General features: G+C 39.8%; 1 protein-coding gene across 3 annotated transcripts in view; it reads right to left on the reverse strand.

Annotated features, from left to right (window-relative positions):
- Positions 1-21334, reverse strand: part of LOC139767325 (uncharacterized) — a 36043-nt gene that overhangs the window by 10620 nt on the left and 4089 nt on the right. For all 3 annotated transcript variants that reach the window (XM_071696618.1, XM_071696617.1, XM_071696619.1), the window contains exons 2-7: positions 16463-16841; positions 14952-16280; positions 12220-12405; positions 6790-6909; positions 3056-3173; positions 2707-2794 (exon numbers count right to left, since the gene is read on the reverse strand). In XM_071696618.1, coding sequence (XP_071552719.1) covers positions 2707-2794; positions 3056-3173; positions 6790-6909; positions 12220-12405; positions 14952-16280; positions 16463-16840 — 2219 coding nt within the window. In that variant the 5' untranslated portion in view covers position 16841. The remainder of the gene's footprint in view (positions 1-2706; positions 2795-3055; positions 3174-6789; positions 6910-12219; positions 12406-14951; positions 16281-16462; positions 16842-21334) is intronic.

The following is a 21334-nucleotide window of genomic DNA, read 5'->3' on the forward strand; positions in this document are numbered from 1 at the left end:
GAATCCAAAGGGAAAAGGAAATAAAAAAGGCCAAGAGAAAAAAGGATACCAAAGAACAGAGATGATGAACAAGGAACTGACAGCTGCACTAAAAGACATGTAAATACTATGTCTGGGTTAGATGTGAATTTGATGACATATACAAATGAAAATCCTTTTCTATGTAATAAAATTTCTAATGAAAGGAAAAGGATATGATAAATGACTACACACATCCAATGGAAGGCAAATATCTTGACATTTTTGAGTGTTAATTGGGTAACAGGGGCAGATACCTACTCACAAGGAATCTTAGAATCAGATAAAGGTCATTAAATTAGGGGAAATAAAAAATGAAATAACTCTAAACAATATTAAGAGGAGGAAGTCAAAATATCAAATAAAATACAAAGGTAAATAATGGAAACATGGATAATATGGTAAGGGTGAAAATAAAATGGAGAGAATACTTGATTAAATAAAGTAGACAACAATGGAACCAGATGGAACAATAAAATGTTGAAAATGGAATAATGGGAACTGCAGACAAGTTAACCGATTATAAATAACAAGATCAACACTAAAGTAGAAAACCTATATATGCAAAAAATTCTTTAGCAGAAAGACAAATGGAGAGGGCAAGGAACATAAAAAACCAGACATGAGAAACTTTACATACATGAGAATGTACACCACACACAAATTCATAACAAAGACAAAAGATAAAAAATCCTATAAAATGATATGTAAGAATTTAGAAGACTAATACAAGAGTACCTCATGCATTGATGGGATATGCTCCTGGTGACTGTCATTCTAGTGAAACGCTGCTTTATGAGAAAATCAAAATCATGTTATAAGGGTTATGTTTCCAACCAAAATTTCCCCAGCCTATTTTTCATGTAAGGACAATATGCAAAAGAGCCTACCATCAATATACCATCTTCATAATGTGAATTAGACTCTATGATTCAACAACTGGTGAATCAGATATCTCGTGATGATGGTAAAGCATATTGTTGGTGCTAGAGTACATGATTTGTTCAGCTGTCCAAAGTTTATCCATTTCAGTATGTGATATTCATGTCTATAGATGCATTTGGCCATTATATTGCATATCTTTATGTTATCAAGACAGGATAATCTCACTTATATGGCATATCAAGATTATGAAAACCAAGTGTCCCTTTCAAAAGGTGGCTGTAGTGGCTCGAACATCATAAGCATCTAATGTTTTTTGCTTTTGTATAGTTATAAATGGCACTATAACTGAAAACCTCACAACTTAATCAAATATTTCATTACGAATCAAAAAGAATATCACAAAAAAATATTTTTTTTTTCAAATCTCACTACTGTGCAAACTTAAGGGTCATTTTGGCAATAAGTACCCTAATTCTCAAATGTCGCTATTATGAAACTTTGTTCTGTGGGGATCCCCTCAAACTAAAAACGACTCTTAAAATAAACTACTGAAAAGACAAAAGACAATCAAATACTTCTGATCAATTTGAGCAAAGAAAAAATCAGAATGAAGCAGACTTGAACAATATCAATACGACATGGAAATAGGTTAATTAGGGAATCAAGAATGAAGTAGATTTTGAACAATATGAAATATTAGCCGAGAGAGTACTAAACAAGGTGGTGCAACAATCTCTGGACAGGGTAAATTTGAATGAAAACCTTTCTTTGATATCCATACAGATGTTATCTTAAAATGTTTCTTTCATGCCTCTAATGGTAACAGGTGATATGCATGCAATTTCTGAAGAAGCTCTTAAAGCTCTTCAGTTTCTGAGCACCTATTTTTGTGAAAGTGGATTTCTGTGCCGTAATCAAAACCAAAACATGCAACAGTCTCAGATGAAACTTGGATGCAGAGGTGTGATGTGCTATCTCCAAACATATCCCTTGATTTGCAGTTATGAATGAGTTAAGATAGCCATCAAATCTAATAGCAGGTTTGGAGTTCCTGAATACTAGTGTGTAAATCTTGAATATTTTGTGAACCACAGTCACAGTGTAATGATGCATGGTACTATTCCATCTTTTTAGGTTCTTCAGATGTTTTCTTGTGATGGTTTTGTGGGGTTCCTCAACATCCTTTCTGTCTCCAAAGCTGAGAGGCACTGCTGTTGACACTACTTATTCAAAGACTTTTCTTTCTTTCATACTATTCGCCATTTCCCGCATTAGCGAGGTAGCATTAAGAACAGAGGACTGGGCCTTTCAGGGAATATCCTCACCTGGCCCCCTTCCCTGTTCCTTCTTTTTGAAAAAAAAAAAAAAAAAAAAAAAAAAATGAGGAGAGGATTTCCAGTCACACACTCCCTTCCCTTTTAGTTGCCTTTTACGACATGCAGGGAATACATGGAAAGTATTCTTTCTCCCCTATCCCCAGGGATAAAGACCTTTGCATTTAATCTTTCTCAAGACCCTAACTATAAACATAATAAACAACCAAAGTGATATTACACATCCTTGACACAGAACCATTTTCAATGAGATCTACTTTTTTTCATACATATTTGCCATTTCCCACTTTAGTGAGGTAGCATCCACAACAGAGAACCAAGCCTTTGAGGGATAATCCTCACTCAGCCCCCTTCTCTGTTCCTTCTTGTGGAAAAGTACTTATCTTCCTCAATTTCTATTTACTGCCAAATCCACATAATACCTAATTTCACAAGAAAATTTTTGAAAATGTAATAATGATTCCCTTACCTTTTTTCATGTTGTGATCTTATATGGCATAAGAGAGTAGATTTATCTGTGAATACTCTCTGGCACTGGTTGCACTCGTACTTACAGTCTGAAATGAAAAAATAATTGTTGCTGATTTTCCCTTAATACCAGACACAAAGATAGGGGAACAATCTAATTGACAGCAAAAGAGTGGATGTGAGCAAATGAGGCCACTGTTTGTTCCTAATGTTACAATAAAAGTGTTTGCACCCTTATAAGGTCATGAAAAATGCACAAAACCTTTGGAATACAAAGGAAATACACAGAAATTCAAACAGTAACAGGTGAGAAAATGTGCTTTACTCTGCACTCTAGGATATGACCTTACTTTCATGCTTCTTAATGTGTTGCTTAAGGTTGAAAGGTTTCTTGAAGTAAGCATGGCAGTAGGGACAGGTGTGAAGTGATAAATCATGACTATGCATATGCTTCTTAAGGTGATTTTCCTGCAAAAAGAAATAAAAACTTGTGTATTTCATAAAGGGCCTGCATCATCTAATGACTTATAGTACACAAAGAGCATATTGATTAATCCTAACAAATGATCATCCCATAAGACTAGCTTTGAAGAACAAAATAATAATTTCTCTACAAAAGGCAGAACCCTATGAATAACAAGTTGTTGAGTGCCTAAAATTCTTCTTACTAAGCTCATCTAGTGAGAAGTTCCTTCAAAAGGTAGATGTTATCTAGCACAGAGCCCAAGATGTGAAAGCAGATCCTACTATTTGATTTACTTGGAGATATCTTACTGGGTGATCAACCTATAGGTTTAAGCAGTTTCTGAGTTATGATTGATAAGGAAGACTGATGCTACATTAAAATAATCTTTACCATGATTGTAATACAGAGAAATAGAGGTGCCTGAGGATTGGCGGAATGCGTGCATAGTGCCATTGTACAAAGGCAAAGGGGATAAGAGTGAGTGCTCAAATTACAGAGGTATAAGTTTGTTGAGTATTCCTGGTAAATTATATGGGAGGGTATTGATTGAGAGGGTGAAGGCATGTACAGAGCATCAGATCGGGGAAGAGCAGTGTGGTTTCAGAAGTGGTAGAGGATGTGTGGATCAGGTGTTTGCTTTGAAGAATGTATGTGAGAAATACTTAGAAAAGCAAATGGATTTGTATGTAGCATTTATGGATCTGGAGAAGGCATATGATAGAGTTGATAGAGATGCTCTGTGGAAGGTATTAAGAATATATGGTGTGGGAGGAAAGTTGTTAGAAGCAGTGAAAAGTTTTTATCGAGGATGTAAGGCATGTGTACGTCTAGGAAGAGAGGAAAGTGATTGGTTCTCAGTGAATGTAGGTTTGCGGCAGGGGTGTGTGATGTCTCCATGGTTTAATTTGTTTATGGATGGGGTTGTTAGGGAGGTAAATGCAAGAGTTTTGGAAAGAGGGGCAAGTATGAAGTCTGTTGGGGATGAGAGAGCTTGGGAAGTGAGTCAGTTGTTGTTCGCTGATGATACAGCGCTGGTGGCTGATTCATGTGAGAAACTGCAGAAGCTGGTGACTACTGAGTTTGGTAAAGTGTGTGGAAGAAGAAAGTTAAGAGTAAATGTGAATAAGAGCAAGGTTATTAGGTACAGTAGGGTTGAGGGTCAAGTCAATTGGGAGGTGAGTTTGAATGGAGAAAAACTGGAGGAAGTGAAGTGTTTTAGATATCTGGGAGTGGATCTGGCAGCGGATGGAACCATGGAAGCGGAAGTGAATCATAGGGTGGGGGAGGGGGCGAAAATTCTGGGGGCCTTGAAGAATGTGTGGAAGTCGAGAACATTATCTCGGAAAGCAAAAATGGGTATGTTTGAAGGAATAGTGGTTCCAACAATGTTGTATGGTTGCGAGGCGTGGGCTATGGATAGAGTTGTGCGCAGGAGGATGGATGTGCTGGAAATGAGATGTTTGAGGACAATGTGTGGTGTGAGGTGGTTTGATCGAGTGAGTAACGTAAGGGTAAGAGAGATGTGTGGAAATAAAAAGAGCGTGGTTGAGAGAGCAGAAGAGGGTGTTTTGAAGTGGTTTGGGCACATGGAGAGAATGAGTGAGGAAAGATTGACCAAGAGGATATATGTGTTGGAGGTGGAGGGAACGAGGAGAAGAGGGAGACCAAATTGGAGGTGGAAAGATGGAGTGAAAAAGATTTTGTGTGATCGGGGCCTGAACATGCAGGAGGGTGAAAGGAGGGCAAGGAATAGAGTGAATTGGAGCGATGTGGTATACCGGGGTTGACGTGCTGTCAGTGGATTGAATCAAGGCATGTGAAGCGTTTGGGGTAAACCATGGAAAGCTGTGTAGGTATGTATATTTGCGTGTGTGGACGTATGTATATACATGTGTATGGGGGGGGGTTGGGCCATTTCTTTCGTCTGTTTCCTTGCGCTACCTCGCAAACGCGGGAGACAGCGACAAAGTATAATAAAAAAAAAAAAAGATCATCTTTAAATATTACAGAGTCATTTGTTTGTAACTCTGTGTTGGGATTAACCTTTCCTTGAGATTCACAGGGTTTGAAAAGGAACCTAAGTGAGGATGTAAGGGGATAAAAGATACAGAGATAAAACATCCAGAGTCAAGCAAGAAACTTCTTAGAAAAGAAAAAGTTCTCTTACGCAAGGAAATTAATATGCAAATGGAAAATCTACGGTGAAATTGTTAATTTTGACAGCATACGCAAGTTTAAATTGTGGTATGACAATATAGGGAAAGTAGGGAAAAAATAGGGCTCTATGAGAGTAGAACTACTTCTCCATCCTGCAAAAATAGGTAATTACAGAAATTTAAAGGGGGCTCTTTCAACTACTACTAGTTCTCTTTCCCAAACCCTCCTTGAAGGGGGTACCTGGAAGTGAACATGGTCCTTTCAACTTGTATGTGAGTGTTGTATCACTAAAGCTACACTCCAGGCTTAAGGATCTTCTAATCAATCAAAATAGCTAAACCCTAAATGAGCATGCACACCAGAAACTACTTGGTACACTTCTAAAGTCTTCATTTCTTGCTCTGAAAACCAAGGCCTGTGATGAAATTTCTAAAATTATCCCATTCTGAAACAGCTCTAAAAGACATTACTAATTCTATTAATAACAGACAACATACTATTCCCCCTAACATAAAACTCTGATTATACACTCCAGCTGCTGAGTGTATAAGAGGAGGTATGATAAAAGGAAAACTATCATGACCTCTGTTCACCCATCCCTGTAAACAGCTACCCTCACTTGCCCATCCACAGTCAGTGCTTGTATCAGCTGTTGTCTAACATTCATAAAGTAGTAGGCAGGCAATGTTAAATAATGTTAGGCCCTTTTGCGTCATAATTGTATGGTGAAATCAGGTGATGTGGCATTTCTGACATGTACTACCATGCTCTCTGTTATACCATGTTACCAGCCAACCATGCTCGCCCAGCTGAGGTCAATGTTAGTATTAGCCGAGACAATGGAATGTGAAGATAGGTCCCACTCTCTCCTGCCTTGCACTCCTCCCCTCCTCCCACAGTCAGCTATAATGCAGTATCAAGTATAAAACTCTTACCTTTGTTTTTCATCCCATTTTATCTAGTCATGAATGTACTGGCTTATTCCTTGAAAATTTATCATTTCTACAATATGCAGCCTTACACGGATGTATAAAAATACATCGCCCGGCTTTAATTGGATAAAAAAAAGAACAAAGAACTTTGGATTCATGACTTGCTAACTATAAGTATAAAAGAATACCAATCAGACATTGTGAGACATTATCCAACACAAAGGTCACTGTCAGATGAATTAGTGAAAAGAAAGGTGGTGGTTTGGAATGCACTATCATACAATCTCTGATTTGTAAAGTCCTAGGCATGGACAAGTTACTATATCATCATACAGCAATTATGAACAAGCATTCGCTGGCTTCATGCATTTCATGGTGATCAAAGGGACTGAATTTTCATGGATTCACCCGCATATTGATGGGTAAAATTGGTGCTTTAACCCTCCTATGAGCAAGTGCCCTCTTACACTCAAAGGGCTCTGTCTGGGGTGAGAGAATCAAATAATAAAATCCTGCTAGCCAAACTTACCCCAACAAATCTCTCCTTGCATACAGTACATACTAAATTCTTTGGCTTGCCAGACGAGTCTGTGTCAGATTTAATTTTTCTCTTCTTTTTCGCTACCTGCACTGGTGTTGATTCCATTTCCTGTTGAGATAAAGCATGCAATGTTGACACAAGAGTATTTAGTTAATGAAGTTAGAGCAACATATAAGAAATTCAACTGGAACATCTAAAGTCTACTTGCAGTATACTTAAATATGCCATATACCTCCCAACATTCCTTTAAAGCACTGCTTTCCACAAAAGTATCTTTCGTTATCCATGTATAACTTCACTTATCACAATCCAGGGGTCATTGTAAAGAGGTAGCTTCAAGAAAAGAGAAATAAGCCTTTGAGGGAAAATCTTCACTCGGCCCCTCTCTGTTCCATCCTTTGGAAATGAGCCTTTGAGGGAAAATCCTCACTTGGCCCCTCTCTGTTCCATCCTTTGGAAAAGTAAAAACTGGTGGGGAGGATTTCTAGAATAAACCAGTTGCACTCAAACTGGGGGTTGTTTGGCATTTTCAGGTTGGCTTGTCAATGGTACGCAGTATTATCCATCGAAATTTCAAGAAATCTTCAAAGGTTTTCACAAGCCCCATGCAAGATGACCAAGTAAATTGGTTTCAGTGTTCTACCATGGTTTCAGATGTTTACTTTTATGATCTATTTGTCTATCGATATCTATGATGCCTGTTTAACCTGAAACTAGCTCAAGTGTGTGGCCACAACAAGGTCTCCATAACAAGTGAATTCCTGTGTCGCTTCTTAACCTTTAGTACTTCACCCTTACAGGCCAATGGCAGTGGGTAACTCAAGCACAGTGTCTGTACATTTCTTTCTTTTTTTTCTGTCTCCCGCGTTTGCGAGGTAGCGCAAGGAAATAGACGAAAGAAATGGCCCAACCCACCCCCATACACATGTATATACATACACGTCCACACACGCAAATATACATACCTACACAGCTTTCCATGGTTTACCCCAGACGCTTCACGTCCTGATTCAATCCACTGACAGCACGTCAACCCCGGTATACCACATCGATCCAATTCACTCTATTCCTTGCCCTCCTTTCACCCTCCTGCATGTTCAGGCCCCAATCACACAAAATCTTTTTCACTCCATCTTTCCACCTCCAATTTGGTCTCCCACTTCTCCTTGTTCCCTCCACCTCCGACACATATATCCTCTTGGACAATCTCTCCTCACTCTTTCTCTCCATGTGCCCAAACCATTTCAAAACACCCTCTTCTGCTCTCTCAACCAAGCTCTTTTTATTTCCACACATCTCTCTTACCCTTACGTTACTTACTCGATCAAACCACCTCACACCACACATTGTCCTCAAACATCTCATTTCCAGCACATCCACCCTCCTGCGCACAACTCTATCCATAGCCCACGCCTCACAACCATACAACATTGTTGGAACCACTATTCCTTCAAACATACCCATTTTTGCTTTCCGAGATAATGTTGTCGACTTCCACACATTTTTCAAGGCTCCCAGGATTTTCGCCCCCTCCCCCACCCTATGATCCACTTCCACTTCCATGGTTCCATCTGCTGCCAGATCCACTCCCAGATATCTAAAACACTTTACTTCCTCCAGTTTTTCTCCATTCAAACTTACCTCCCAATTGACTTGACCCTCAACCCTACTGTACCTAATAACCTTGCTCTTATTCACATTTACTCTTAACTTTCTTCTTTCACACACTTTACCAAACTCAGTCACCAGCTTCTGCAGTTTCTTACATGAATCAGCCACCAGCGCTGTATCATCAGCGAACAACAACTGACTCACTTCCCAAGCTCTCTCATCCACAACAGACTTCATACTTGCCCCTCTTTCCAAAACTCGTGCATTCACCTCCCTAACAACCCCATCCATAAACAAATTAAACAATCATGGAGACATCACACACCCCTGCCGCAAACCTACATTCACTGAGAACCAATCACTTTCCTCTCTTCCTACACGTACACATGCCTTACATCCTCGATAAAAACTTTTCACTGCTTCTAACAACTTTCCTCCCACACCATATATTCTTAATACCTTCCACAGAGCATCTCTATCAACTCTATCATATGCCTTCTCCAGATCCATAAATGCTACATACAAATCCATTTGCTTTTCTAAGTATTTCTCACATACATTCTTCAAAGCAAACACCTGATCCACACATCCTCTACCACTTCTGAAACCACACTGCTCTTCCCCAATCTGATGCTCTGTACATGCCTTCACCCTCTCAATCAATATCCTCCCATATAATTTACCAGGAATACTCAACAAACTTATACCTCTGAAATTTGAGCACTCACTCTTATCCCCTTTGCTTTTGTACAATGGCACTATGCACGCATTCCGCCAATCCTCAGGCACCTCACCAACCAGTCAATAATACAGTCACCCCCTTTTTTAATAAATTCCACTGCAATACCATCCAAACCTGCTGCCTTGCCGGCTTTCATCTTCCGCAAAGCTTTTACTACCTCTTCTCTGTTTACCAAACCATTTTCCCTAACCCTCTCACTTTGCACACCACCTCGACCAAAACACCCTATATCTGCCACTCTATCATCAAACACATTCAACAAACCTTCAAAATACTCACTCCATCTCCTTCTCACATCACCACTACTTGTTATCACCTCCCCATTTGCGCCCTTCACTGAAGTTCCCATTTGCTTCCTTGTCTTACACACTTTATTTAACTCCTTCCAGAACATCTTTTTATTCTCCCTAAAATTTAATGATACTCTCTCACCCCAACTCTCATTTGCCCTCTTTTTCACCTCTTGCACCTTTCTCTTGACCTCCTGTCTCTTTATTTTATACTTCTCCCACTCAATTGCATTTTTTCCCTGCAAAAATCGTCCAAATGCCTCTCTCTTCTCTTTCACTAATAATCTTACTTCTTCATCCCACTACTCACTACCCTTTCTAATCAACCCACCTCCCACTCTTCTCATGCCACAAGCATCTTTTGCGCAATCCATCACTGATTCCCTAAATACATCCCATTCCTCCCCCACTCCCCTTACTTCCATTGTTCTCACCTTTTTCCATTTTGTACTCAGTCTCTCCTGGTACTTCCTCAAACAAGTCTCCTTCCCAAGCTCACTTACTCTCACCACCCTCTTCACCCCAACATTCACTCTTCTTTTCTGAAAACCCATACAAATCTTCACTTAGCCTCCACAAGATAATGATCAGACATCCCTCAAGTTGCACCTCTCAGCACATTAACATACAAAAGTCTCTCTTTCGCGCGCCTGTCAATTAACACGTAATCCAATATGTGTACATATGTGTATATACCTATTTTACTTACATATTTACTTGAAATTACCTAAGGACCTCTTTCTAAGAAAGAGTCAAGGTATTACATGGGATTTCCTTTCAGAGGTTCCTGCAGCTCAAGGATATCCTACTTCCAACAGAAGGGAAACATGGACTCCTTTGGAGTTAGAAGTTCTTTGATGAAACTGTACCTCCAGTAGTGAAGCCTTGCAAAAGATGACTTTTCACTTGCAGTGTAACCTCTTGCAGGAGGAGTTTGGCAACACCTGTGTGTGTGTTGTGTGTGTGTGTGTGTGTGTGCGTGTGTGTGTGCGCGCGTGTGTGTGTGTGTGTGTGTGTGTGTGTGTGTGTGTGTGTGTGTGTGTTGATCTATTCATTTAGTTATCTATTTATAATTATCCAGACCAATTTCTATAAAAGAGTCCTGGTGTTACCCTGGACCTTTCTAGAGCCTCCAGTGGCCCAACACTGTGTTACTTGAAGAAGGGTTTTGATGAGACTGTACTCCTAATGATACAGCCTTGTCCAGTGACACAAAGAGGATAGATGTGTCAGAAGTCGGGGGGGGACAAGAAGGAATGGAGTGAAAAAGATCCTGAGTGTTCATAACCTCAAATGCAAGAAGGTAAAAGAGGTGTACAGGATAGAGCAATGTGGTATACAAGGGGAATGTGCAATGCACCAAAACTACAGCCCCCTATCCACAATTAGGCCCCACAGACGTTTCCATGGTTTTCCCCTAACCACTTTCCACGCCCTGGTTCAGTCGTCGACAGCATGTCAACCCCTGTACACCATATTGTTCCAATTCATTCTATCCCATATATGCTTTTCACTCTATTGCATTTTGAGGCTAAAAGCACTCAAAATCTTGACTAAGGCAAGCTTCCAAGAGAACATACAAGTCTGAGTTTTAAGACAGAAGTTAAACAGGTGGGTAAGGACTGGGGCCAGTTCAGAGGTACACTCCCTTAGGCCTGGAGGTATGCCACCTAGACCATCATCCTTGTTCACTTGGAGCTGGGAGAGTACTCAGAAGACCTTGTACTGGGAAATTTTGGAAGAAGGCATATGTTCACTGGGAGGAGATGGGACTGAAGCATTAGAAGCAGAATCATCAGAAGCTGAGGATAATATAATGTACTAGAGGGACTTTATCAGTTGAAGGCTTAATTGCAGACTGATCAGGTTGGAAGAGGGGGATATGTTGAAGTAGAAATGTTACTGAAGATGCTTTTTGTTTAAGGACCAAAGAGACTCATCTGCAGAAGTCATCAAATCAGCACACTTACTCTTTATGAAGGTGTACTTGACTTTCTGAAGAACAGCACTGCAATGATTCCAAGCATAAATGAAAGTCAAGATGGATTCAAGGGAGGGGAAGGGTTTCATAGCCTGGTATGCTCCATCCAATAATAGGCATGAGCGATTAAGCCATAATGAGAGAGAGAGAATTTAGTTGAAAACAGCATTTAGGACTCAAACTCAGCCATAACCTCCGATATGCATTCAGCATTACATACAGCACCCCAGCCAGGAAAGCAGTACCTGTCTCACAGAAAGCCAAGCATAGATGAATTCTGAGTTCTACTAAGGCATCAAAGTTGAAGAGAGGGAAGTGTGCATAGTTAGGAATTAAAGAAATAACATTGAGGTCAGAAAACTGTAAAGAAGCAGAAATAGTGTATCCATACCAGGAAGAGTCAAAAGAAAAGAAAAAAAAGGTTGAATGTGTTGGAAGAGTGGTCAAGATGGTCATGAACTCGTATTGTTGTTGATTACCATTACAGATCATGAATAAGAGAAAGACAAAGGCCCTGGCTCTGCCAGGATCTTCTTGGGGAGAGCTTAACCAATGATAAGGCACAACATTACTTTTCCATGATGCTATGCACATTTTCAGATCCATTCAATTACAGATTCACCTCCTTTTATACGTTTCACTATCTACCCTACCAACACCCCAAGTTTTTCCACTTTTGACATGCATCAGATGTGCAAGGGACAGTGAACTGGGGCGATATGGTATGCACGGGGTGCCATACTGTATATATGAATATAAGTATATGATCCAACCTATGCCATAGAAATAACTACCATTGGCTGTGCTGTAGGCTGAAGGGATGGGTCGCATGGACGGTAAAAAATTCCAAGGATTTCCAGCATACGTTGAACTTGGTCCTCTTTAATGTTGAATTCCTTTGTCAGTTGTTCTACTCTTGCATTGATGTCCCAAGGGCCTGTAGGTGATGTCCTATTGCTTGTTGCACACACTGCTCCTTCCTGATATCATTTAATTTTGGTTAGTTTTACAAGTAATGGTATCTCTACAAGAAAAAAAAATTTCATTTTGAAAGGAAACTAAATGTTTTGAGTCTGAAAGACACTTTTGAGCTCCAGATGGGATAAAATGAGTTTCTTTGGATTCTGACATTAATCACGAGCTTGTCATACAAAGTTAGATAAAAAATATCCATTTTTCTAATTCCAGTAATAACACAACATACTATTCCCTCAAATGTATGTTCGGTGGTTAATAACCAATAACAGATTGTTAACATCAGTGCTCTTACTACCAATTATAGTGCTATCCTACTCTCAATCTATCAGATATCATTCTCTCGATGCCTGAGTGGCAGTTGCACTAGGTAGGAGGTAGTGTATCCCTGGACTGTCTCACTAAAGGTCCAGAAAACTCTGTCTCAGGTTCATGAGGTTTTCATAAACTTGATGGCAAATGAAACAGCTTTTGAGCAATCATGTGGCTAACAACCAATTAGCTGGAGGAAGATCATCTACTTTGTAAAAGTCTAATATGAAACTCTCCCAAAACAGAATGTGGGTAAATAAGATAAGGGACACCCTTTAACTCTTAGGAATGTATTGGAACCAAATTTCAAATTCTGGCCAGAAACAGAAGTGGCTGGAACTGAAAAAAGACCTCACCATACACAAATATTTGCCTAAATTCTAAAGACAGTATTTTTTAAGATAAGTGATTCATAGATTATCTTTAAATGCAAAAAAAGGAATGATAGATTTGTGTGTGATCTTTCACATGGTGACATCAAAATTTGTCTTGAATCAACCAAATATAAGAAAGCATGGGCCATTATAGCTTAAAAACTTACTTTATTGCAGTGTAGAAATTTTCTCAATTTCTTCAGTGAAGGCTTGATATCGTATACAGTGCATATACTTTTTTGCTTATTCTGGATACAACTAATAGCTGTAGAAAGTGACAACACAGTGCAGCAAGAACAAGTGATAAGCAGATGTGCAAAAGACAGGATAAGTACAGAGCTGTTCCACATGCAAAATAACTTTTCTTCATATTCAGATCATGTTTGGCTGATTTAGACAAAGACTGACATCACCAGATGAAAGATCACACCCATAATCCTTATCATAAATCTTTCCTTAGGAAAAAAGTTAAATGTTCCCCTTCCAGTCTATTTTTTGAAGTTCTCACTGGACCTAGACATCATAAAAATTGGGGTTCTGGCTGGAAGTAACCTGCCAGAACCAAGTTCCATTGCACCCCTAATAACTTTATTTCAAGAAACATGCAATCACGGACAAAATTGTCATTATGCATCATTGATTAACAACCACTGAACAGTTGTCAATGAGAATAGTATGATCTCTGCTTGTATATCAACTACTTATACTGCAAATTAAGACTGGTCCTGCCATGCGTGAGCAAATACACCTATAAAATTCTTTGACTGTGTAGCAGTCTGATAAAGATATACTCTGTAGTTACTTATTCCTTCACTATACCATGCAATTTTTTACTAAGCTATAAAAAAGAATACTTTTAAATACTAATTATAATCAAATGATTTTTTTTTTTTTTTGCTGTCTCCCGCGTTTGCGAGGTAGCGCAAGGAAACAGACGAAAGAAATGGCCCAACCCACCCCCATACACATGTATATACATACATCCACACACACAAATATACATACCTACACAGCTTTCCATGGTTTACCCCAGACGCTTTACATGCCCTGATTCAACCCACTGACAGCACGTCAACCCCAGTATACAACATCAATCCAATTCACTCTATTCCTTGCCCTCCTTTCACCTTCCTGCATGTTCAGGCCCCGATCACACAAAATCTTTTTCACTCCATCTTTCCACCCTCCAATTTGGTCTCCCACTTCTCCTCGTTCCCTCCACCTCCGACACATATATCCTCTTGGTCAATCTTTCCTCACTCATTCTCCCCATGTGCCCAAACCATTTCAAAACACCCTCTTCTGCTCTCTCAACCACGCTCTTTTTATTTCCACACATCTCTCTTACCCTTACGTTACTTACTCGATCAAACCACCTCACACCACACAGTGTCCTCAAACATCGCATTTCCAACACATCCATCCTGCTGCACACAACTCTATCCATAGCCCACGCCTCGCCACCATACAACATTGTTGGAGCCACTATTCCTTCAAACATACCCATTTTTGCTTTCTGAGATAATGTTCTTGACTTCCACACATTCTTCAAGGCTTCCAGAATTTTCACCCCCTCCCCCACCCTATGATCCACTTCTGCTTCCATGGTTCCATCCGCTGCCAGATCCACTCCCAGACATCTAAAACACTTTACTTCCTCCAGTTTTTCTCCATTCAAACTTACCTCCCAATTGACTTGACCCTCAACCCTACTGTACCTAATAACCTTGCTCTAATTCACATTTACTCTTAACTTTCTTCTTTCACACACTTTACCAAACTCAGTCACCAGTCAATATCAAATGAATTATATAAGTAATAATGACTCGATAACATTCAAAAATGCACTCATGAGTATCACATACCTGGCAACCAGTACAAATAACACTAAGCTGAGAGACAGCCCCTTCCCGAAGTGAAGCTTGTTCTTGAATAACAATAGTTCCCATGGAACCTGTACATCGGTGCATCATTCTTATCATCTCACTAAGATTTGTCATATCCATTATTCGGTAGCCAACAGCTGGTATAACATCATCTACAACACCCTCGGGTATAAGAGTTGCTGGTTCGCAGTGTTCTGAGGCCTTGAGCAGCTGACCCAAGAGATTCTCTTTTTGTGATTCATTCTGCATGGTGATTGATGGAGCAGATATCTGCCTAACTGAAAGGACACTGTCTGGGATTATGAAGTTGTCACCCTCTTCTGTTTTAGGGAAGGGAACGATCTTTGTTTCCTTTTTCTTCTTCCTTTTGCTAACTTTCTTTGTTTCATCAGCAGACATGTCTTGATGCTGCTGATTAGGAGTTGTGCCTCTACTTCTTCTGCTTCTGAGTACAAGAGTAGGTTTTTGGTCCTTTTTGCTCATTTCTTCCTTTAAGCTATTATTGGTTTGCTGATCAATATCAAACTGTTGGTGATCTGTCACACCAGATATGATGGATGCTGCCCTAATAACATCAGAATGTTCTGAGTTATGGCTGTGACCACAGTCTCTGTCCATTTTCTCAATTTTTGGATTCCCAAGACTAGCAAGGGTTAATGCGACTTCACTGTCAGTGTCCGTAGAGGTGTGATATACTGCTGACATTGAAAGCTGTGCCATATTTGCTACAGTTGTAACAGAATTGTCATAACATGAAGTTGATATAAGACTAAACTCTGTCCCTATTGGCATCATATTGGAAGAATGATCACCTACTTTGGTGAAGTTGCTACCATCCCTGTTCTCAAGGACAATGTTTGGACTCACTCCATCACCTGCATTAATCTGTTCAATAACCATTCCTTCTGAATTAGGTTCCTTCTTCTGAGGTTGATGCAATACATACAATGGATGAGACATATCCTGAGATGGGTGAGTGTATATTGCTTCATTGACAGAAGCCTGCAATAAATCCACACCTTCACTATTCTTCTCTCCAATACCTTTGGCCAAGGGAACAGGCACTAAAGAATCAAAAGGCACAATGTTACCAGCGGGAACTTCATAAACCATTATTGGAGCTGGGTGAAGACTCTCATAGTAGTGTTGTGTGTCTAGGGGTAAGGCTCCACCACCATTAGTAATGCTGCCAAGCTGTAGGTCTTGGGGGTCATGGGCTTCATGAGGTGTCTGCTGATTGGGAAAACTAGGGAGTTTGATATTCTTGTTTGCTCTAAGAACTTCAGATGGATCTTCTAATAAGTTGGCCTGGGGAGAGATATTTCTTTAAGTTTTATAAAAGTCACTGAATTGCTTCCAACTCTATCAACTAAAACCTGTCATATTAGCATATCAAAGTTATTTCAAATTACTTTTGCAAAGATGAAGCAACCTCAGAGAAGAGGTATGAAAAATGTACAATCATGTTCTAAATCCAGAATTATATTTACCTGGTGAGTTATAACTTGAACATCTTGATTTCGCTCCATATCTGAGATCTCACCATCCATAGTTAAAGTGTCTTCATTACTCACAGCAAGAGGGTCAGTAACCGGAGCGTGCTCATCATTAACTTGCTGGATATCATCATCTGTTAATGTTAATTCATCTCCAACAACTGATATGGTGTTATTAACTTGGTGCAACTGTCCACTGACTCGGTGCATGTCTTGGGTTACCTGCTGTATGTCCTCTTGGACAGGCTGCATACCAGCATCCACTGGTCTTAGATCAATCACCGAAGACAGCTCATGCTTCTGAGATGTTGAAGAACGAAGTTCTGGTGATAATGTTCCACTTGTGACATTAGGTAGAGGCTGGTGATCCATCCTGAAATGAATATTATATCCTCTCATAAAAAGTTGAATAATACATGATTTCAATCAAATATAGGAGTAATATCTACATATTTCATTTTCTACATGCCCCAATGGACTGAACCAGGGAATGTGAAACATCTGGGGTAAACCATGGAAAGATCTGGGGGGGCTGGATGTGGATAGGGAGCTGTGGTTTTGGTGCATTACACATGACAGCTAGACACCGAGTGTGAACGAATGTGGCCTTTTTGTCTGTTTTCTTGGCACTACCTTGCTGAAGCAGGGGATGTGATGCTGTTTCCTGTGGGGTGGGGTAGCACTGGGAATGGATCAAGGCAAGCAAGTGTGAATATGTACATGTGTATATATGTATATGCCTGTGTATGTGTATGTATATGCATATATACGTGTATATGTTCATATGTATATCAAGTGACTTGTATTTCTTTCTTGTATCTTCCCAGATGATGTGATTGTTGTGCGGGGGTGCACTTGGAAACTTATCGTGTTTCATTTTCCCAGTGGACTCATAGGAATATCTTGATCGCGCAAAATTGTGATCCTTTCCAAAGTATAATAATAAAAAAATAATATATATATATATATATATATATACATATATATATATATATATATAAAATATATATATATATATATATATATATATATATACATATATATATATATATATATATATATAAAAAAAAGTTGATATGTATATGTGCATGTATGGGCGTTTATATATATATTTTTTTTTGCTGTGTCGCTGTCTCCCGCGTTTGCGAGGTAGCGCAAGGAAACAGATGAAAGAAATGGCCCAACCCACCCCCATACACATGTATATACATACGTCCACACACGCAAATATACATACCTACACAGCTTTCCATGGTTTACCCCAGACGCTTCACATGTCCTGATTCAATCCATTGACAGCACGTCAACCCCTGTATACCACATTGATCCAATTCACTCTATTCCTTGCCCTCCTTTCACCCTCCTGCATGTTCAGGCCCCGATCACACAAAATCTTTTTCACTCCATCTTTCCACCTCCAATTTGGTCTCCCACTTCTTCTCGTTCCCTCCACCTCCGACACATATATCCTCTTGGTCAATCTTTCCTCACTCATTCTCTCCATGTGCCCAAACCATTTCAAAACACCCTCTTCTGCTCTCTCAACCACGCTCTTTTTATTTCCACACATCTCTCTTACCCTTATGTTACTTACTCGATCAAACCACCTCACACCACACATTGTCCTCAAACATCTCATTTCCAGCACATCCATCCTCCTGCGCACAACTCTATCCATAGCCCACGCCTCGCAACCATACAACATTGTTGGAACCACTATTCCTTCAAACATTCCCATTTTTGCTTTCCAAGATAATGTTCTCGACTTCCACACATTCTTCAAGGCTCCCAGGATTTTCGCCCCCTCCCCCACCCTATGATCCACTTCCGCTTCCATGGTTCCATCTGCTGCCAGATCCACTCCCAGATATCTAAAACACTTTACTTACTCCAGTTTTTCTCCATTCAAACTTACCTCCCAATTGACTTGACCCTCAACCCTACTGTACCTAATAACCTTGCTCTTATTCACATTTACTCTTAACTTTCTTCTTTCACACACTTTACCAAACTCAGTCACCAGCTTCTGCAGTTTCTCACATGAATCAGCCACCAGCGCTGTATCATCAGCGAACAACAACTGACTCACTTCCCAAGCTCTCTCATCCACAACAGACTTCATACTTGCCCCTCTTTCCAAAACTCTTGCATTCACCTCCCTAACAACCCCATCCATAAACAAATTAAACAACCATGGAGACATCACACACCCCTGCCGCAAACCTACATTCACTGAGAACCAATCACTTTCTTCTCTTCCTACACGTACACATGCCTTACATCCTCAATAAAAACTTTTCACTGCTTCTAACAACTTTCCTCCCACACCATATATTCTAATACCTTCCACAGAGCATCTCTATCAACTCTATCATATGCCTTCTCCAGATCCATAAATGCTACATACAAATCCATTTGCTTTTCTAAGTATTTCTCACATATATATATATATATGTATGTGTGTGTGTGTATATATCCCTGGGGATAGGGGAGAAAGAATACTTCCCATGTATTCCCTGCATGTCGTAGAAGGTGACTAAAATGGAAGGGAGCATGGGGCTGGAAATCCTCCCCTCCCGTTTTTTTCATTTTCCAAAAGAAGGAACAGAGAAGGAAGCCAACTGAGGCTTCTACGGCTGTTCTCTGTTCTTAACACTACCTTGCTAAAGCAGAAAATAGGAAATATGTATGAAGATTGAGCATACTAAATAATGAATATACTTTTATTTACATCATATAGGTTGTTTCTTCCATGTAAAGCAGGTGACAAATAATAATTCAGCAATGTTTCAATGCATGAGAAATTTCATATACTTTAAATGTTGAATATACGACTTAGCACAATCAAAGAATTTATCAGACCATTTTGCAAGTTAGTCTGATATCGTACATACAGGTTAGCTGGGATGGAAGTTTGAGTGGAGAAAAACAGGAGGAAGTGAAATGTTTTAGATATCTGGGAGTGGCCTTAGCAGTGACTAGAACCATGGAAGCGGAAGCAAGTCATTAGGTGGGGGAGGAGGCGAAGGGTTCTAGGAGTGATGAAGAATAAGTGGAATGAGATAAACTATCTCAAAGAGCAAAAATGAGTATGTTTGAAGGATTAATAGTTCCAACAATATTTTATGGTTGTGAGGCATGGGTTACTGATAGGGTTGTGCACAGGAGGGTGGAAGTGTTGGAAATGAAAAGTTTGAGGACAATATGTGGAGTGAGGTGGTTTGACTGAGTAAGTTAAGAAAAGGTAAGAGAGATGTGTGGGGTGTGTTGAAATGGTTTGGACATATGGTGAGAATGAGTGACGAAGAGAATACATGTGTCAGAGGCAGAGGAAACAAGAAGTGGGAAACCAAACTGGAGGTGGAATAATGGAGTGAAAAAGATTTTGAGCGATTGGGGCCTGAACATGCAGGAGGGTGAAAGAAGTGCCTGGAATAGTGTGAATTAGAATGAGGTATACCAGGGTTGACATACTGTCAATGGACTGAACCATGGAAAGGTTTGTGGGGCCTACATGTGGATAGGGAGCTGTGGTTTTGGTGCGTTATACATGACAACAAGAGAATGAGCGTGAGAAGATGTGGCTTTTCTTCTTATGTTTCCAGGTGCTAATTTGCTGAACCATGGGGTGGTAAAGCTGTTTCCTGTGGGGTGGGGTGGTGCCTGGAATGGATGAAGGCGAGCAAGTACGAATATGTACATGCATACAGGTACACCAAAAATTTTCCTGCACTCTTGGTTCCAAATCTATGCCGAATTAACCATTTTTCTGGACCAACCATGGTCACATAATAATAATTCATCAACACATCTCAACCCACTAATTATACATCTCCCACGTGTCTAAACTAAACAAATATCAAGTGAAAATCAAATGAATAAGTGAAATACATTATACACCTGCTCAGGACAGAGGTGCTTGTCAGCTGTGAGTTTCACAAATTCGTTCACATACTCGGCAGCTCCTTTGTGGTTTGCAGACAGCTTTATTCATGCAAATTCCAAGATGCTTCTTGAATTTTTGAATCCATCCTTCACTATAATCACGCTCATGTTGTAATTTAAGTTCTTTATGGAACAACTTAGCCTCGTCCATTATCATCCTACCTGACAAGCCCACTCCATCACTTCCACGCTGTTGAAATCATTTCATCATCACTCAATCGTGCTCAGTACTCTTACCACCTTTCATAGTTTTTCTAATTGTCATTTGCTTCTTGGAATCGCTGTCTGCATAGAATGTCAATATTTTCTCCCTTTGCATCTTTATATCATAAACAGTTGATGAACCAACACCGTTGATGTCACACAGCTTATGCACCAAAACACCACGGTCCATTTTTTCAACAGTTCTACTTTATCATGGATCAATATGGACTGGTGTTTATGTTTGACACCACGACTGACACTCTCAAATGTTTTAGAAGCCATAGCTAGGGTTAAATTTTAGAAAAATAAGCTAAGAATCTCACAGAATTGTGGTATCACCACCAACAAGTGCAGTGTAAAGAATGTAAGCATGCCCTACACACAACACCATCTGAGGCAGCCCAGTAAACTAGTCTGGTGGCCACGGTAATTTCAAGTTCCCTCACGTAATTTTGTCCAGACTAAAGGAGGTGCTGAACCCTAAGTTGCTGGAAAATTGTTGCTGTATCTGTATATATGTATACGTAAGTGTATGTATATGTATGTATATATGTATATGCTGATATGTATATGTATGTATATGAGTGTATGTTATCCCTGGGGATAGGGGAGAAAGAATACTTCCCACGTATTCCCTGTGTGTCATAGAAGGCGACTAAAAGGGAAGGGAGCGGGGGGCTGGAAATCCTCCCCTCTCATTTTTCTTTTTTTTCTTAA

This window comes from Panulirus ornatus, chromosome 59 (assembly GCF_036320965.1).
Source record: "Panulirus ornatus isolate Po-2019 chromosome 59, ASM3632096v1, whole genome shotgun sequence".
NCBI lineage: Eukaryota > Metazoa > Arthropoda > Malacostraca > Decapoda > Palinuridae > Panulirus > Panulirus ornatus.